General features: G+C 39.4%; 6 protein-coding genes across 6 annotated transcripts; 5 read left to right on the top strand and 1 right to left on the bottom strand.

Annotated features, from left to right (window-relative positions):
- Nucleotides 1-1,044: 1,044 nt before the first annotated feature.
- On the top strand, nucleotides 1,045-5,866 carry RB195_008509 (uncharacterized protein; the record flags this gene model as incomplete). The annotated part of the gene is made up of 11 exons (XM_013443363.2): nucleotides 1,045-1,079; nucleotides 2,163-2,259; nucleotides 2,346-2,534; nucleotides 2,613-2,702; nucleotides 2,758-2,897; nucleotides 3,394-3,478; nucleotides 3,764-3,954; nucleotides 5,095-5,221; nucleotides 5,288-5,422; nucleotides 5,484-5,585; nucleotides 5,777-5,866. 11 exons carry the CDS (start codon nucleotides 1,045-1,047, stop codon nucleotides 5,864-5,866), a joined length of 1,281 nt encoding a protein of 426 aa, XP_013298817.2.
- A 526-nt stretch (nucleotides 5,867-6,392) lies between these two features.
- On the top strand, nucleotides 6,393-7,180 carry RB195_008510 (uncharacterized protein; the record flags this gene model as incomplete). Its single annotated transcript, XM_064195049.1, has 2 exons — nucleotides 6,393-6,491; nucleotides 6,725-7,180. 2 exons carry the CDS (start codon nucleotides 6,393-6,395, stop codon nucleotides 7,178-7,180), a joined length of 555 nt encoding a protein of 184 aa, XP_064046194.1.
- Nucleotides 7,181-7,231: 51 nt separating this feature from the next.
- Nucleotides 7,232-7,663, top strand: RB195_008511 (uncharacterized protein; the record flags this gene model as incomplete). The annotated part of the gene is made up of 1 exon (XM_064195050.1): nucleotides 7,232-7,663. The coding sequence occupies one exon, from the start codon at nucleotides 7,232-7,234 to the stop codon at nucleotides 7,661-7,663; it is 432 nt and encodes a 143-aa protein (XP_064046195.1).
- Nucleotides 7,664-9,601: 1,938 nt separating this feature from the next.
- Nucleotides 9,602-12,264, top strand: RB195_008512 (uncharacterized protein; the record flags this gene model as incomplete). Its single annotated transcript, XM_064195051.1, has 8 exons — nucleotides 9,602-9,646; nucleotides 9,799-9,882; nucleotides 9,983-10,063; nucleotides 10,241-10,337; nucleotides 10,911-11,041; nucleotides 11,100-11,231; nucleotides 11,874-11,925; nucleotides 12,179-12,264. 8 exons carry the CDS (start codon nucleotides 9,602-9,604, stop codon nucleotides 12,262-12,264), a joined length of 708 nt encoding a protein of 235 aa, XP_064046196.1.
- Nucleotides 12,265-13,621: 1,357 nt separating this feature from the next.
- On the top strand, nucleotides 13,622-15,243 carry RB195_008513 (uncharacterized protein; the record flags this gene model as incomplete). Its single annotated transcript, XM_013443361.2, has 5 exons — nucleotides 13,622-13,688; nucleotides 13,746-13,858; nucleotides 14,783-14,902; nucleotides 14,975-15,038; nucleotides 15,095-15,243. 5 exons carry the CDS (start codon nucleotides 13,622-13,624, stop codon nucleotides 15,241-15,243), a joined length of 513 nt encoding a protein of 170 aa, XP_013298815.2.
- A 296-nt stretch (nucleotides 15,244-15,539) lies between these two features.
- On the bottom strand, nucleotides 15,540-16,502 carry RB195_008514 (uncharacterized protein; the record flags this gene model as incomplete). Its single annotated transcript, XM_064195052.1, has 4 exons — nucleotides 15,540-15,739; nucleotides 15,810-15,870; nucleotides 15,996-16,294; nucleotides 16,430-16,502. 4 exons carry the CDS (start codon nucleotides 16,500-16,502, stop codon nucleotides 15,540-15,542), a joined length of 633 nt encoding a protein of 210 aa, XP_064046197.1.
- Between the last annotated feature and the right edge of the window lie 2,524 nt (nucleotides 16,503-19,026).

Below are 19,026 nucleotides of genomic sequence, written 5' to 3' on the forward strand. Positions count from 1 at the left end.
CATGAGCAAGTACTTATAGCCTGATATAGTCTCACAGTTCTCATTGGTCTCGTGATTAATGCGTGTTCTGTTGTTGATCAAACCTTCTGTAACTATTATTTATTTTATTGAGGAATTCACAATGTTATACGTTGTATAAAGTATAGAAGCCACCAAAAACATTGAAGATTTATGTTGGAAGAAGTGTTTGTGAACTATTCCGGTTTATCTGACTACGGATAAACAAAAATAACATCAGTGAGATTGTCAGGAAACATAATCTTCAGAAGAAATTCGCTGTGTTTTTTCTCATGTATTCTTGTTTGTATAGTATGCTTTATCCTCTGTGATCGATAAGATAACAGTGGATGGCGAATGGCAGTTTCGCACAAGATTCCTCCAAATAAGGAGACTCTCGCGATATTTCACATCTATGCTTGGAATCTGTGATTTATTAAGTTCAACTATATAGCAAGAAATGGAGTAAAACTATTGGTAAGAGCTTGTTATGGATAGAGTTAAGCATAAGCACTATTGTGATTTTTCCGTCATGATAGTGACTCCAGCAGGTGCGCATATCGCATGGGACGCATAGGCTGCAACGTTGCACTGTTTCTGTTTCACTGCACTCCCTAATTCTTTCTACCTAGACGTTCAGTGGAAATACTTCCGGCTACTTCATGAGGAACTACTGGGAGGATCTGCAGAAAGCCGGAAAAACTGTGCTGGAACAGATGTGTTCGTAGATATATCCCATTTCTGAATGTTAGCAATCGCCAACGATAGTATAAAACTCCTTAGCAAAGCGTGCGGAGATTTTGCCGTCCTCGATTGATTTTGCAAATTTAGTCCATCGAAAAAAGATGAGTTGAGCGGCCAAGTTGCAGGCAAATATTGTCGTCGTTCTTGCAGGCGCATGGTCGACCATGCTTTCGGCCAGTCCTCTGATGTCCCGTGAGTGAACGGCTCGCATAAGGAACAATAACATGAAGAGAAGAGCTGTAAAGGTGCAAGTGATCGCGCTATCAAAGAATCACTCGACTTGTTCATCGTACTCAGCAACACATGAGTCGGGATATGATCTTGACTGGAGCTGTCAGGTAAATTATTAAATATTTTTGCTGTTTTTATTGCCCATTTTTGAACTCTATACTTCTTTAGGATGGAGTATTCAGTGTGTAGAAGAAAAAACCATATATATTCGATCAGTCAGTAACCTTAGCTATATTTGAATTTTCATCCATTGATCACTGTGCGCTGTTACTATCAGATATGTGTCAGCAGAGAAGAGTGGGTGTTGAGCGAGTGTATGTCGACTCTTTCTTTCTGCCAATAGTTGTTCGTATTCTCTTCTTCCGAAACATTTCATGGAGCTTCGGTGCTTACGCTGAAAGTTTTCCGTTTTCTTTCTGATTTATCTAAAAATCAACTTTCGCATGAAACTAGATAGCACGCTACGTTGCAAAAGTGTACTATTGATTATTCGTGGCCTTCACATTTCGTTCTCTGTCAGTGAAAGTAAATAATAAATAATAAATGACGCAATGAGGCACCGTGTTAAAAAATAAACATAGTTTATTTTTTAACACGGTGCCTCATTGCGTCAAGTCTTGTCTGTAGTATAGAAAATAAAACTTCTTTAAATCTGCTTTAACTTAACTTCTTTAAATCTTTAATGAAGTGTCGCAGTCACCCTCAAAATCCTATATTCACTAGATCTTTTAATATTACCTGGTTTTATGTCTAGCTTTTCTTCTATTTTAAACATTTCCTTAACAGATACGCTTTCTGTCTTAATTTTTAGTATGATGCGGATGAAAGTGCTTAACGTGATTAGCGCGCACGAGCTGTTTTGCTTTGCTTCTGTATGTTTTATCGGGGAGGAATGGTGGGAAAGTTTAGATAATCAGTAGTGGGAGGTCGCAAATACAAAGTATAAAGGTTCAAATTGGATTTTAACTCGACTCATTGTTTCTTTTTCTCAACAGACATTTCCTTGTCGGGTGCTTCTGCTGTGTTTTGTCTCTTTCCCATATTTCTTTCTCGTTGTCATTCCATCATATTTGCCAGGTGCCAGTTCTTGACGTAATTTAAAGTTTCTTTTGTCAAAATTCTTCCTGAGTAATTTAGTTGCGCACAACTTCGATTCACTTCGTTCGCAGTTATTCTTGTTGTGTTTTCAGTATGCACAGTGCGTTTGAAAAAGCTCGGATAGTCTTGCGGCTTTTCCTTTACGCTATTTATTTAACACTACAGTGGGTTTGTCAGAAGATAACTGAGGTGAGTTCATATGTCTATTTGTTGGGAAAAATCCACTTCAGTATTAGTGTAGGCTTTAGTACTAGGCTATAAGTGCTAATGTTTAGGGTATTCGAATATTTAATGACACTGCAGAAATCCCTGATGGTCAAGTGAGGATGCTTTCGATTGTTTGGAGATACAAAATCGATCCAGAAGAAATCGCTAAGAGACAGGACTTCGTTCTTGCCTCTGGACATTTCGAAAGCGCTGATCTGCTAAACAATTCACACTGGAGCATCTACGCTATCGAAAGGGTTTGTAATTATTATATTGTTCTCAAACGTGGTGGCGTATAACAGCTTTGACTGCTCTTCTAAATTAACACCTTTCAGGACTATGTGTTGTTTGTGCTGCTCCCCGAACCGGTTTTTAGCTACAACATCAGTGAATTCCCTTTTATTTTTGTACCACTGTTTGAAAGGGTTAGCCCTGCTTCATGTTCCATATCTATTCAGGGAGTTTAATTGTATTTTATAGGCTCTTGTTGCGGCAGAGATGAAGCGAAGCGAATTCTTGAAGTTTGCTGAGAAACTTGCCGCTCAACCTCAGCCGAAAACCGTATTATACACCAACACAGCTCGATGCGGTAGCACGTTACTAGGAAGAATGTTGCACAGGTCTTGTACAAATAATAAGAGTAACCTATTTTCTAACTACTTTGTTTCCACCGCAGGCTGTGAGTGATCAAAAATTTAATGAAGTGAAAATAATAAAAACCTGGGATAAGATCCTCTCTTATCAATTCAAACTTCCTCGTCTTTCCGCTCTCGTCTGCCCCCTCTCCTTTTTCAAGTCTTTAGCAAATAAATAGCCGTAGATGTTAATAATAGCAAGCAAACCACAAACAACAACTAATCCAGAAACGCCCGGATGTTATCCACTTCCAGTTGTCTGACATTAATGGCATAAGATGTGTCTTACAGTACTTGACATTTTTCTGAGAAAAATTCCCGTTTCATAATGGAGGTAAGGAATTTCCGTCGCCGGCCCATTCCCAGTGACATTCGTAGCAAGGCTTGGTCGCGCATGTGCATGGTGTTGTTTTTCGGGGAGTGTGGTTGGGTGTTAGATAGGGTCGGTTTTCTGAAGACCTCTAAGTGAGTAAAGTTTCAGACCGGGTTTTTCTGTTTGTTATGCCGAGCATCCAGCGTTGACAACACTTACCATTGCACTCGGAGAAGGATTTATGAGCGAAACAGTGAGTTTTGAGATCTAGTCGCGGTGTACTCATGAATCATGCGGCAGATAGTTATATCGGGGTCAAAACAACATGAAGCACGGTGCAGTTGCGTAAGCGGCCGCGCTCGAAGCGGCGCTTACGCGACAGGATTAATGTTTCTGTGTAGTTATGTGTAAGTGTGCTTCCCTTAAATCCATTCTATAGTCCATGCATCGCCTACATTTTTGAGATATTTCTGAAGATTGCTGCGTTTGTAATAGGTCGATTACCGTTTGAGATAGTTTTTAAAATACTTTTTCTCAGGAAGTACGTGAACTACTGCACGCCGCCATCACATGTCTAAGAGCTCATCTTCCGACTGGTGTTCTTTGCGTCCTGAAAACTCAGTCTTTCGAAGCAAGGCTCGTACCCTTATGCGAAGGGATACCGAACCTCAAGCACATCTTCATGTTTCGGAAGAAAGCACTTCTGTCTGTGGAGAAAGTACTGCGACGGTGAGACTCATTAGTTGACTTACTTGACTTGATCGCCGGGCGGGTGTTATGGTCCAGCGCTGCTATTCGCTTCTTCGCCGTGGTGTGTCGTCCTTAGGCATATCCGAGCCCATTATGTTCGAGCTTCAGCTAGAGCTCGCATAGAATTCATCCATATGTCTCTCTTATTCGTAAACTATTGCGCTAGACTCATTACTTAGTTTCGTTTACAGGTCTGTCATTTAGCATTTAATGAGTCATTTAATGAGAGACCTACTTGACATGACGGTCTGAATTCCTTTGGTTTCCTTACACTGTATTCATTTACTCATTTTACTTGATAGTGCTTAATCCCAGATGAGAAACGTGCTCTAAAATCCTACAATGTATAGTTGGGTCAAAACGATATGAAGCACGGAGAGTTGCGTAGGCTGCGCTCGAAGCGGCGCGGTAGAGGTCGGGATCGTGTAAGGATCCTCACTACCGCCACCCATCTCTGCAGTTCGCCAGCACCGCATCGAGTGCAGCCGCTTACGCAACTGTCCGTGCTTCACGTCGTTTTGACCCGACAATACACTGTAACTAGCATCGCGAACGTGAAAACTTCTAGGTATTCAAGGATAGAAAGGCAAACACGGACCTAAAGAACTGCAGTTACGCATTATTTGTCCGATGATATCAGCAATACTCAAGAGTTCAAGTACAGAATTTCAAAAATTTGCATATTTCGTGAAATTATGATGTTAATGGATTGATCGCGTGCGAGTTCTAACCGAAGAATGAGCAGGTTGAGCAGAGTCATATCCGAGGACGACACACGACGTGAAGATGTGAACAAGAGCATTAGAAAGTAATACTACAATATTAACCAGTTGATTAAGAGATCAGACTAATTTTGCATGGTCTGAAAAAAGTTTTTTTTTTTTGTAGCAGATTCTCCTGATTCATTCTCAAGCTAGTGGGATGCTTTTTCGTTCCACTTAATACATCACTCGTATTTTCAATGTTTTCTGCATCTTCTCAACCCAATTTTCTTCTCATCAGTCATCTGCACTCATTCTTCTCTCACCTATCTCGAGTCCTCTCACTAGAAAACTGTTCCTTGTGGGATTTTGAAGTGTATGAATGCGCCAATAAACACCAAGTTGATCGATATTCCAGAGAGGAATTTCTATACCATCTGCTGTTAGAACTTTACAACTATTCCCCATTTTTGTCACAATGTTTTGGAAGTCTCACCTCTGGCGAGGGAAAATGGATTCGACTACTTCATCCTCACAATCCCAGAGTGAGTTCCTTCATATCGCTCGGTATTCCTCGGATTTAACCTCTTGATTAACATATTTGTTTCCAGGCTTTAGCAGCTATAATATTAGCCTCACCGATGTCAGAATACTTGAAGAACAAGGATATGTATTGTCATCCTATTGTGTGGTTTCATGAAGTCATAGGGGATACAGAAAAAGTTTTGACTTCTCTGTTTAACGAGGTCGTTTTTGCTTTGAAAAGCATGGTCGCTGAGTGAATGTTTGTAGAATCATGTATTTTAGATCGGAATCCCTCTTTCTTGCATTCCCGATGCTGTAGAATGCAAGAAGATTGACTCACAAGGCGGTTCATTCCTTTCTTCACAAAATCTAACGCATATCAAGGTGAGCAGTGCTAGAATGCGCCGAATTTCTAACAACACTTCGCGTTTTACATTTTGCCTTTATTTAGTGACTACAGAACAGTTCCTGAGCAAAACAATGTAAAACTTATTTTGAAAAGCAATGTAGAACTTATTTTGAAAGTAGCTAGTAGAATAAAGTAGTGTATTCCACTATTTTATTGTGCATTCTAGTTCGCTCCAATATCCAATAGTGATTGGACAATGCTTGAAGACTATGCAAAGAAAATGAACGTGCCTGAAGAAGTGTTTGAAGTCGATTGATTAAAATTCCATTGGAGATCTAATTTTGAATTCTCACCATCTGTGTAAATTATGCCTAAAGGGCCATAGTCCTGATTCAGATTGTCATACATTTGTTGCTTTCGCATTGTTATGTTGTCATATGTTGTGTGATCACAGTCTTTGTACGCTTACTTTCTTTAAAAGCTCACGATGATATAAGTATAAAGATTAGAAATATTTCCGGTGTAGACCGTATTTCTGATATGTAGCGGTGTAAATTCAAGAGAAATTAGAACCTAGCCCCTGATTTCTTTGTTTAACCCATTGACGACAGTGCACGTTTTTGCTGTCTGGCACGTGGGACAGGCACGTTTTAAGGCATCGTGCAGCCGCGGCTCAATGTTGAGCCGCGTGGTCCCACGGTTACCACTTTTTTCCTGTGTACAAATTTTTGCCTTTTTACATAATTTATCTTGTATTTGTTGCTAATCGCGTTGTTATAGGACTTTTTTTTTAGCTTCATTTATCTTCTTATACACAGTTAAGTGAGTTTTAGCAGCCAAAGATGGACGAATCTGAGTTAGACGATTTAGAGAACAATTTTAAAAGACTACTCGATGAATCTGTTGAAGAAACTACAGAAAATGGTTCTACCTTCAAAGATGTTAGTGCTGCTTGCGGATAAGGAGTAAGATTCGAGAATTAATGAGAGATTGTCGGCGTCAGATAGTGAGAGGGAACAGACGAATGGTTAAGCGACGCAGAAACTCATGATGACCAGAAATTTTCGCATCAATTTGGTCCAAATGATCAGTCGCGTAGCTGTCGCAAACCAATCGTTTTTTGAGAGCTATATTTGGGCAAGGAATTGTTGCCAGTAACTGACGAAGGTGCCAGAATAAGACCAGAACACCAGAAGAGCCCAAAACCGTGTTGTTGTATAAAAAGGGAGATCCACATGACATCAGCAACTATCGTCCAATCTGCCTACTGTCCGTCATCTACAATCTCTTTACAAGAGTGATCCTTAATAGGATTGAAAAAGTCCTGGTTGAAGGGCAGCCATGGGTGCAAGCAGGGTTTCGAAAAGGATTCAGCACGATTGACCACATTCACACTGTTTCGGAATTCATCGAGGTATCACGAGAGTACAAGATGCCGCTCTGTCTCACCTTCATCGACTTGAAGAAGGCCTTCGACTCAGTCGAGACGGAAGCGGTCGTGGAAGCATTGGACAACCAAGGCGTCCCTACTCAGTATATTAAGGTACTTCGAGAGTTGTACAGTAACTTCACGACCGGAATTTCGCCATTCTACAAGAACATCATCATTGACGTGAAGAGGAGGGTCTGACAGGGTGATACAATTTCACCCAAAATATTCACAGCCACCCTCGAGAACGCAATGCGAAAGTTGGAATGGGACGACATGGGAGTGAAGGTTGATGGTCGGCAGCTACACCATTTGCGCTTTGCTGATGACATCGTACTGATAACACCTAGCATCAGCCAAGCGGAACGAATGCTGACCGAATTCGACGAAACATGTGGATGCATCGACCTTCAGCTGAATCTACAAAAGACGATGTTCATGCGGAACAGATGGGTCTCGGATGCCCCCTTCACGCTCAACGGAACGAACATATCCGAATGCACCAACTACGTTTATCTGGGTCGGGAACTGAACATGATGAACGACCTGACCCCTGAGCTGGGCAGAAGGAGACGAGCGGCTTGGGAAGCGTACAAAAGCATCGAGGATGTAGTGAAGAAGACCAGGAACACCCGGCTCCGTGCTCACCTCTTCAACACCACCGTAATTCCTGCTTTGACCTAGGCTTCGGAAACCTGGGCATTTCGCAAGCAGGAAGAAAACGCGGTGAGCGTCATTGAACGCGCAATTGAGAGAGTGATGCTAGGAGTATCCCGTTTCACGCAATTGAGGCACGGGATTCGAAGTTCTCTCCTACGTCAGCGATCGAAGGTTAGAGACGCCGCCGCGTTTGCCAAGGAAAGTAAAATAAGGTGGGCCGGACACGTGATGCGCTTTGATGACAACCGTTGGACCAGAGCCGTGAGCGGCTCGGTTCCCCGCGATATTAAGCGCACTACCGATGGTCAGATTTCTTCACGAAGTCCTTCAGAGAAAATATGATGCTCTTCGTGTCCCACGCGAAAGGAGGAACCACTGGGCTACCCTGGCACGCGATTGGGAAAAATGGAAGAATTACTGGCGCCAGCTCGACCAGTTCGAAGATCAGCGGGAGTCAAGGTGATCGAGGTGATCAACTGTCGAAGAAACGAGTAAACATAGCAAGGAAAAGGATCCTAAATTTGATGACACTTATGTCGCTGAGATCAAAAACTTCATTGGATTGTTTGTAGTGAATGAAAAAGCCAATTTTGCATTGGATGTTTTTAAAGATTGCACAAAAAGTGTGATTTGCAACTAACCGTTGAATTTGTTTGTTGTTTTCAGTAGATAGAAACCTTTTTCCATGCCCATGTTGTGTGCGATAGTATTCGAAGATAATAAACTAATTAAGTACAAAAACTTTTAAAAAATTGGGAAGTAACGGAAAATGACCGTTGGAAACCGTGCGGTTCAACGTTGAGTTGCGCTGCCGTCAAAGGGTTAATTTTTTGCGCTCTGAGTGTGGTTCGAATGATGTTTGATTAAAGTAATATATGATATATACTTAAAGGTAGCATACCACAAACCTGAGGTGGTGCGGATTTCAGGTGGAGTATTCGTATACGGGATAGTAGATTATGGAGAGGGGTGTGGTTCCATCCATCTCTTCCTAATTGTCGTAAAAAACGGCCCAGAAGATGCGGCGCCTCACAGGGCCGGCGCGCTCCAATCGAATTCCTTGTAGGAAATAGTGCGCCGGAACGCCCAGAGCCGTATCTTCTAGGCCCTTTTCTATGGCAATTAGGAAGAAATGAACGGAATCACCCTCCTCCCTATAATCTACAACCCCGTATACGAATACTCCACCGGAAATCCGTACCACTGCAGATTCGTGGGGTGATGCCTTTAAAATACCAATTGAATTAACAAACTAGTAAGTTGGTAACTGATCTGATCCGGTAGGATTTTTGGCATGGTTACTACCCTTTACTTTGATACGACCAAATAATCATAATATTGACCACTTTTTGAGGAACTGCCTCTAAAATGAGAAAGAAAAAAAGAAAAAAGACAAAGAAGGAAACCGAACAAGCAGAATGTGGAAATTTGACTTGTTCAGACTCCAATTCCATAGGAATCAGACTCCTTAAGGTACTACTAAGGTGAGTAAAGAGAAGGCACTTTAAGGATACAAAGTAAAGGGGAAGAAATGACCAGGAAGGTACAGAAGGATAGAGTTAGAGAATATTAGTAATGGATTTTTTGAGTTATTGCAGTTCACAGGTTCTTTGACTTGATGTGGAAAATGCGACGGAAGAAGTCCCATACAATAATGGCACCACCACGCACAAGGACTACTTCGTCGCTACGACACGTCGGCGCGCAAAACTGGTGCCTAAGCGTTATTGTGGACTCGTACTGTCGTAGCGTGGAAATCGTTGCTCTGGCTTGATTGTTCGTTGCTTTCTTGTCTTTTCTGATCAGTCTAATATTCTCTTTACTTTGAAATATTATACTCGCTTCATGCTCGTAAGTAGACTCGAAGTACTAGTTGGATTGAGACCTCTCCTTTCTTCCTTTTTAATTTTGTTGTATATCTTCGTTAGAATACTCTTTTTAGATCTTGCGCCCTTTTATAACATGGCCGATGAAGAGCTTGCCAGTTACAGACTACAATTTCAACAGGTACGTGAAGATTATGCACTTTGTTTTGTGAATTCTTGCTTCTAATTCTCATTGTTTTGGTGCTTGATCTTTTTTTCGTTGATTTCAGACATTTGCATAATTTATCAAAAAAGTTGGTGCTTTCACACAGTTACAGTCACTTTCATGTTTAGGTAGAAGCCGCTCTACTTGGTGATCCTGACAATGAGGAGTTGCAGAAGCTGAAAGCTGATCTTGAAGAAGTCATTGCTCTTCAGGTGAGTGATTCTTTTTTTTTTTCGTTTCTTGCTTCAATTTTTCTTCTGAAGTGCGATCAGCTGTGTTTTTACTGCTCATCGTAAAGTGACTTCGTCTCAGGAAGAATTGGCGAGCAGTTCGGCATCGGGTTCCGCAAACGGCTCTGCTCCAGTTGCACCGCATCCAGCGAAGAAATATGAGGTGATTCTCTCAGTATGATTCTCACCAGTATTTACTTGTCTCTCGAGTATTATTCTTTTTTTTTTTTTTTGCAATCCGTGCATGCCCATAAGGGAGATTCTGCCGTACGGGTTTCCTGAAAGCTTATTATTATTTTTATTATTATTTTCTAAGCATATTCATTCATATTGATTATAGGTCGGCGATCGTGTTATGGCACCTCTTCCTAACGGTAATCGAGCAGTAGCCGTGGTTGATTCTCTGACAGCTGCTGGAGTTGCTGTTATTTTTATCAGTAAGTGATTTTCGAAGAGAGAAAATCTGCACAAATACTACACTGGAAGTTACACTTCGGAATGGGCTTCCTGAATTTAACCTTTCCATTTTCTTTTTGTTTCTTTGAAGTCTTCATTTTTTACATAGTTTCGGAAACTTTCCTAGCAAATGTAGGTTGAGTCTTAATGTTTGGAAAGTGGATTGTTTGTCAGTGTTGAAAAAGGTGGTTCTTGCACTTTTTTACTACTGCTTTCGTAAGCTATAGGAAAAGCTGTCTTTTTTTTCGGTATACTGTTTACAAAATGACTTCACGTATTTGCTGTTATTAATCTACCGTATATATGTTTTTGAAATGTGTACGCAGCAAGTTATAGGTACAATAATACCAAATCTCTTATTGTTTGCGTTTTTATACATATGATCCTATTATTCCCTTGATGTTACCCTCTTTGTCACATAAGGCGAAATAAAAGCTATAATTCAAAAAGTTTTCTAAAAGTCCAGAGCTTCTGCATGCACATTTGAGCTGGGATATTAATGAGGTCAAGATGTTTAAACTACAATGTTCTTTCTATTGTCATATTCCTTGCAGGTAGCGGCCAGAAAACAATCGTGGATCCTTCTGATCTTACTGATGCACCTGACTCTCATAAGAAGAACTACGTTTTCGACTCAGGACGTACTGGTCTCTCAAAAACTGCATCAAATAAGAAAGAGTGGCTGGTAAGATAATTCATTGCAACTTAGTGCATGTTTTATTCGAACTCTCTTATTTTTTCAGGCGGAACGTGAAAGGAGACGTATGCGTGCACAGAAGAAGGAGATGAAGCGCAAAGAATTGGATTTGGCGAAGGAAAGCGAGAAAAGTAACTGGCTGAAATTCAATAATAAGGCAGTCACCAAGGGTATTAAGGTACGCATACTTTGTGGTGCTTCTGATCTCTTATATGGTGTACTATTCTTCACTACTTTAGTAAATTTTACTATTATTGAATTTATCCTTTAGTTATAATGTTGTTTTCGTCTTTTTAGTTGGATTTACTTCTCTTTTTTTATGTCGGGGACTTTCTTCTCATCAAATTTACAGAGGAATAATTTCTTCTATTTGGTGTTAGAATTTGGGAGGTTAGACAATACTTTTCGTATCGTGGGGCTTTCCGTATGAAAACCATCAACTTACCGCGAATTTGTTGTGTTTCCATCACTTTTGTGCAATTACGATACAGTTGTTACAGAGTACTTTTGCTATTGTACAAAATAGATGTTATGTTTGTGCTCGGTAGGTCAACAATTCTCATTGACAAGGTTCGAGAAGATTCTGAGAAGTCCCTTAACTGCAATTTGATCTAACCAGCACATTACTAATTAGATAAGATTAAGAACATACATTAATTCTCAACTTTTTTTCGGAAGTGCTGGAACTGCAGAACTCGTAGAAAATTTCGAATTGTTTTATTGTAGTAAATCAATGCGAATGTTATTTAAATTTTGAATTGTCATTCAAAGTTGTCTCAGGTATCTAAATTTGCTAACGAACTCATTCTCTTTTTTCCAGGGAATGAAGCGAGTGATTGCGACTGGATCTGCACAGGATGGCCCTGCTGGTGGTGAGTGTTTTGATTCTGTTTCCTGCATACAATTGAGCTCATTATTTCGCTCTTGTTTATTAGATATAACTTGCTTAGAAGTCTTTCTTTTCTTCTCTTGCATTCAATTCCTTCTACTTTTGTTCTTCGTAGCTGAAAACTCTCAACGGAAACCTTTTTGTTTATCTTAAATGTCTGCAAAGCTAAGACCTTGGTATCTGTCTGCTATACTTTATTTCCTGTATTACTTTCTCTTCATAAGTTTATACTTCAGGAATGAAATCGCAGACTTTGGTTTCTTCTCGAGCCAATCAGTTCGCATTTAAATCCGCTCGCGGTTCAATGGACTCACTTTTTTGAAACATTTTATTCTACTTGTTGTGTTTTTGATCGTTTACCTCATATTCATCATTTTCAAACAATTTGTTTCTCTTGTTAGAGACAATAACTTCGTTGTAAAAAGCAGTAGCTCTTATTTGTTTTTCTCATCATCGTTGTAGTGCGCGGATGATTATTATTGCGTAAAAGCAACATGTTCGCCTATTTAAACTTTTGTATGGTAATAAATCTTATAGATCTAGCTTATGTTCTGCGTACGCAGAGGCTCACGAAGATTTCAAGGGTTAATGAACAGTCCGTAAACAGCAATTAAATGCTTTTCAAAGCATTATTTTACGAAAATTAAAGCCAAAATATCAAGGCGAGTTTTAATTAGAAACAGTTGCAATATTCTGAACATTCTTCAAGTTCGAACCTAAGTGGTTACGTGGCGTCCAACGCAAGCAGGTACACACTCCTGGACGTAATCCTCAACTTCTGGCTCATATTGAATTTCCAGCTTACCATAATCAAGCGGAACGGAGTAGAAACATGGATAGGAGAAAGTGATGCTTAGGAAAGTCCGTAAATCCGCACTGGATAGGATTTAGAACTCCAGCTTCCGCTTTAGGGATTTAGAATGATCATAAAACTTGTGGATGGAGTCCACATTTGTAATCAAAATAGGCAACTCTCTGAAATGTACATGTTTTTCTAACGGAATCGAAATTTCAATTATAAACGTAATTTCGTTGTCAGGTAACATCTGATTTGTTATTCATCCGTTAATTACGGTAGGCGGCGGCACGGCGGCCCTATTACCTGCTGCTTCGTCTCGGGCATTATCAAGTATCAGCTGACTACGGTATATATGCAATATTTTTCTTTGGTTTGCGGTTGTTTCAGTGAGAAAATCAAGGCTAAAGTATGTTTAGCTTGTCCTCCGCAGAGTTTTGGTCTCTAGAACATTTCTCGGAGTTCTTTTTTTTCTGGCTACGATTCTAATTTTTCGTTAATTCTTAGAAAAACATATTGCTTATTCAATTTTCGTGGCTAAGAGGGCAGTATTTCGGACTAATAGCAGTATATCCATTTTTTCCTCATGTTTTAAGCAAATAACGGAAAAGGGTCGAAAAGTGAGCATGAGAAACGAGATCACAGTGATCTACAGTACATCTTATTGCTTTTCAAATAATATGTGATTTTTTTAAAAGAAAAATTAAGAAACAGTAGCGGAAATGGAATTGCCGAACACAAAATTTAGATTTATTTTGTGGTTTTCGCGGAAAAAGGTTTGTGATTTCACATGTCTTAGTGATTTGTGGAATTTCCTTCCAATATTTGACTAAATATTTTACTATTATTTTATAATACTATACGTACTTTCTATCACAGGTAAATGATCGCCGATACATTTACAGTGAAGGATCGCTTCACGATTCAACGTCAAATCAATCCACAATACGGTAGGATATTGTGTAGTCAGTGTAAAAAAAAATTTTTCTTCATAATGAACGTTTTAGACGAGTCGAGTGATGCGGAACGACGTTCGGAACCAAAACGTTGGCATAAACAACCTACCATAGTCGCGAAGCGAAACGCTCGAGAACGAACACGTGTCCATACGGTCAATCAGGTCAGATTCCATTCAAGATGACGTGCTTTGTTCCCATTGGATTTATAGTCGGCGTCAAAATCTTCAGCCCCGCGGGAGGGCTGCGCGACTACCGCAACTCGCATTCTCCTTTTTTTCTGACACACATTCCTTTTCCTTTTCAGTCCGCTCCAGTAGAACTCTTATTGTTACTATCCGGGAAAAGAATTATGGATTTTTTTGCAAATACGCATAAATTCCCACCCCCCGCCCCTTCCCACCGCCCAAAATTGGACCACTCTTATATCTTTGTTATCCGATAAGATACAATATTAGAATAATATAATAATAAAATAAATAATACAATAATAAACAATAATGATCTGACAAGATACATAAGATAAGGTAAGACAAGATTAGACTAGATCTTTGGTACATATCTGTTAAGTAAGAGCGTTTTAATGAAGACACTTGGTATCCAGAGATCCTCTTCAATTTTCCGGTCTGTAGTTCCAACTTCTGAAATATTTCATATCGTAACGTACCTTTTTTTTTGAAATTATGTGTTCTTCTCGTGATTTTTGTACTTTTTCTCACTATGAAACTCATTAAGTCGACGTTTCATTTTGTAAAACCAGAAAACTCTCATTTGTTCATTCATTTTTTCTGACTATCTACGATTTTTTAGATCTTTTGTGAAAACTACCTTCTGCTTAAACTATTCATTCACTTTATTTGGAAAAATAATACATTTTTTATTCTTTATCCTTCCACCTTTATTTTCCTGGAAGCAGGAAGTTTCTTCGTTAGTTTTTATAGCTTCAAAATGTGATTGCCTAGTGATCAGATGGTATCGGTGAAAATTCCGGACATTTCCTTTCGTTTTCCGTCATTAGTTAGAAAATTTAATGAAACCGCTGTAAAAAAATATTATTTATTCCGTTTAAAGCAAACATTCATTTCAAGGCATTCGTTACATTGAAATTCCATCTGCCATCGCTACGTACTCACACAAAACGTGTGTCGAAGCTGAAAATACTCAACGCCGCCATACGTTATATCGATTCGCTTGTGGATCTTCTAAAAGTGAGTTCAATTTTCCAAATATAATCAAATACTTCTAAATATTTCTTACAAATAAGTACATCAATATGTCAGACATGTGACACTAATGCTCCGCTTACGGTATTTCCGAGCGAACGACGTCATAGCACAGCCTCAGGTCTGTTCGGCTACCGTTATCACTTCCAATTTTAACTAAATCTGTATGGTTTTCAGCTGATCGCTCACTTATACGACATCAACCAATCCCTTATATGCAGACATTGTTCGATTATCCTTATTTGTATCCTCAAAATCCGAACACTCAAAATTTTATGATGAATCCATCGACATCATTCCTACTTCCTCCTTGTTATACTCAGTGAAAAAATCTATCCAATGAAGGTAATCTAAAAAGGATGAAATTTAAATAAAAATTTGGATGCTGTGATTAATTTCCTATTATGCTGAATGTAGGAAAATTTTATGGACTAATTCAATGACGGAAACATGGAGTTAATTTGAGATTTGCTTGAAAAATCTAAGGGAAGGAGTGGAAGGGATTAACAACCGAAAAAAAAACTTAAAACTTTATTATTTTTCCTTTACAAAAAAACACATGAACAGTAATTGAGTTGATGTAAAGAAGACATGTAAAGATGACGTCATTCTTTGTTAAAGCTTAGTTCTTCTTCTTCTTTTCAAAGGTTTTGTGCGTTCGTGCAACTTTTTTGGAAGTTAATTTTTGGCGATGAAGTCGTGTCTTTCGCATCGGTTCGGCAAAGCCGTCGAAGAAATGATCGTTAGGTAAGAAATGCATATCATCCACAGTGGCGTGGTCACCTCCGGAAACCATAGCAGTTGCGGATTTTCCAACACTTTCTGGAAGAAAGCGTATATCTCGGTTATGAGTTTGTTGGATTGTTGAAAATACCCAAAAAAAAGTACTAACCTCTAGTGTAATGGCTCACAACATTATGAACTTCCCTGTTGGGTTTATGGTGAGGCACGTGCTGGAAATTGCCACTTTTTTAAAAATGTACACCACATTATGAGATCATGAGGGTAGTTTATCTAATTAGTAAAAGAACAGAGAAAGGGAATTTAAAAAAAAAGTGCTAGAAAATTTAAATCTTACTAATACTTGGGGCTGAACTGGAACTGCCGCTATAACTGGCTGTGGTGCTACAACCGGCTCTGGTACCATTACTGGCGCTGGGGCCGGTTCTATCACCGGTGCTGGCGCTGGTGCTACTACCGGCGCTGGCGCCACTACTGGCGCTGGCGCTGGCACTACTACTGGCGCTGGCGCTGGAACTACTACTGGCGCTGGCGCCGGTGCTATCACCGGAGCCGGTTCCACGTCCGGAGCGGCATGGACTGGTTCGGCAACAAGCTGAGGAATTGGTTCTTCCGCGACTGCGACGGGTGCTTCTTCTGTGAATAACGTGAAAGTTTTAACAAATTCAACAAATTCCAATAAATCTAATCGAATGATTCCTTATTTGATGGATAAGAGAAGTGTCTTCGCTCTCTCAAATTAAATCTCTTTTATAAGAAAAAGTGGCAAACCTTCGGCGATAGGAGTCGGGAAACTAGCACCAACCCTGAAATATTCAAATTTTCGTGTTGCTGTTGGTTGCATTCATTTAAAGAAGGCTGAGGGAAATTCAGCTGAAACTCAACCGTATAATATCAAAAACACTAAACTAAGTAACTAAAATCAGAACAACTAATTCTGGAAAAAAAATCCTCTCCAGGCATATTTTAAAATAGTAATTTCTGACACTTCTGATCTTTTTTATTCTTCTAACATTCAGAACCTTTTTAATTCTATGGTTTTTAAAAGAAATCCGTACTGATCAGTACCAAGTGAAGTCAACTGGTCGAATTAATTCGAATTAATTGCTAAAATAACGTACCGTTGAGTTATGAGGAGAAATGAGGCGAAGAGAAGGTAGAAATGAGATGACATTGCTTGCCAATGATGTCTAACAAGCGTTCAGACTTGTATTTATAACATCTACGTTGTCTGTGCTTCAAGCCAAAAGAACCATGAGTGAACCTGATCGCCTCGTGCTTTACACAAGGTTCAAGTCTCCTAATTCGTATGTCGTTAAATAGCACAAACTAGGAAAAAAGTCTACACATGCGACTTAATTACGAGGTTTCATTTAATTGTTAGAAAATAGAGCTACATCAGTTGCTTTTTGTGTTGCAGGTGCGGATTCTGAAAGAAAAAAGAAATGGAAATGATATTAATTGATTAGAATAATAATCTGATTAAATTAGGTGAGTATATGGTAGCCGGTAATCGATTTTGTGTCTTCTTACCAAAACATGAAAAGAGAACTTTTTGATGGAAATTTCAATGTGCATCCAGCTTCAAGCAGTTAAAGACTAGGAATTTGCTAGAATTATCGAATCTGTTTCTTTCGTCAATCGTTCCCCACTCATTAGAAATTTAAAACACAAATTATATAATGAATGAAGAACGAAAATAGAGTTGCCGCCAAAATTCTTGTCCCATCGCTTGTCGCACTACGACAAATACACGCGCAGCTGCAACATGAGGCAACTATGAACGTCGATCGATCATATCGATCGGTGCGGCATAATGTGGCAACCGAAAGAAACGTAGCGGAAGCTGTACGACACAAAGTATGATACAGAAATTAAGCTGGATGAAAAAATAGCAATAGAAAAAGTTAAAAAAATAAATATAATTGATGAAACCAACAAATAATAGAAAAGAAAATGGAATAGGAAGTAGCAACAGCGTCATGCGGTTTTTTCTTATCTATTAATGCCTATTCATTCCCATTAGAGGCCTAGAATTACAAAATTCCTTAAATGTACTAGCTCCAAATACTATACCTATTTGGATTTTTTCCCATATTCGCAACCTAAGCAAGGATTTCATCCTACTTCTGGTTCGCAAGCAGTAACGATTATGCGGCCATGTACACTGATCCGCAAAAAAACGACTCGTGAGCTCGATCGCTTCGCTGACGGTTGCGCAGCGGAAGTAATGCTTGCGCTTGCGGAACATATGCTTTAGCGGAGTCTGGACGTATAGTGAAAGAACTAACATATGTATGTAAATTCCACCATTTGCTGGAATAATTCGACACAATACTAGTAACAATTTAAAACTTTCTTGTCGTGTATACCGCTCTTTTTTTAACAAATAATCATTTCATTCTATTTCTCGAAATATTTTTAATTTTATGTTAAATTGTATCTTGTTGTTCTTAAGTTTTATTATATTTTTGTTTGTTCATTGAACAGATAGGTAAGCGTAGCATGCGGATCACGTTATTATGGAAGTTTGTTGCTAAAGCTACTTAGGCAAGAAAACCCGCCCAAATCAAAATCCAGGTGCATCCTCAGCTTATTCGGACAACATGAAACCGCACTAAACCCCTTTTAAAATATCAGTTTCAGAATTTTATAGATGGATTGTTGCACGATCTTCTTAATTTTTTATTTTAATAAATGAGCGCGTGATTTTTCCAGTGCCGTTTTTATCGATCATATTACAATAGGAATTACGTCAATATAATAATAAATCTCATTTCTAAACGTGTGACCGCAACGCGTCCGCAGTCGCTCTCTTCGCCCGACATTTAGCGCGCGGTCGACCGTGCGAACACAAGTGCCGACATCTACGAAGAAGCAGGACATGTTTTAAAAGGAAAAGAAACTCTTCCTTTTTTCAGAAATGTCATTGGAGGAGCATAAGTTGAAGGTTAACTTGTAAGCCACCTTCCATTAGATGAATACGGGTTTGGTTAGTTTCTTTCATCGATGAATGAAGCTAGCTATGGGGAACCGTATAAATACGGGCCGAGGGTAGTTCGGAGACACATTCGGCAATGATGGGGTTGATCTAATACCTCTACTTTTAATTTTTTTTTTGGTCGCAGTTCATAGGTGTGTTCGATGGTTCCAGAAATCCAGAGACTTCATTTTTCTGTGATTCCAAAAATCGTCCTATTGAAAGTGAACTATTACCGTTTTTATACTCGAAGCGATATCAACAATATAAATAATATGGTAGGAGAGCGATAAAATGGGATGGAACTGGTCCTACGGCGTCGAATTTGTGTGCAGGCGCCAGAAAGCGACAAAATGAGGTGGGACGGGCGCTGTGGTGTTGAATTGCA

Source organism: Necator americanus, chromosome III (genome assembly GCF_031761385.1).
Source record: "Necator americanus strain Aroian chromosome III, whole genome shotgun sequence".
NCBI classification, from domain to species: Eukaryota; Metazoa; Nematoda; class Chromadorea; order Rhabditida; family Ancylostomatidae; genus Necator; species Necator americanus.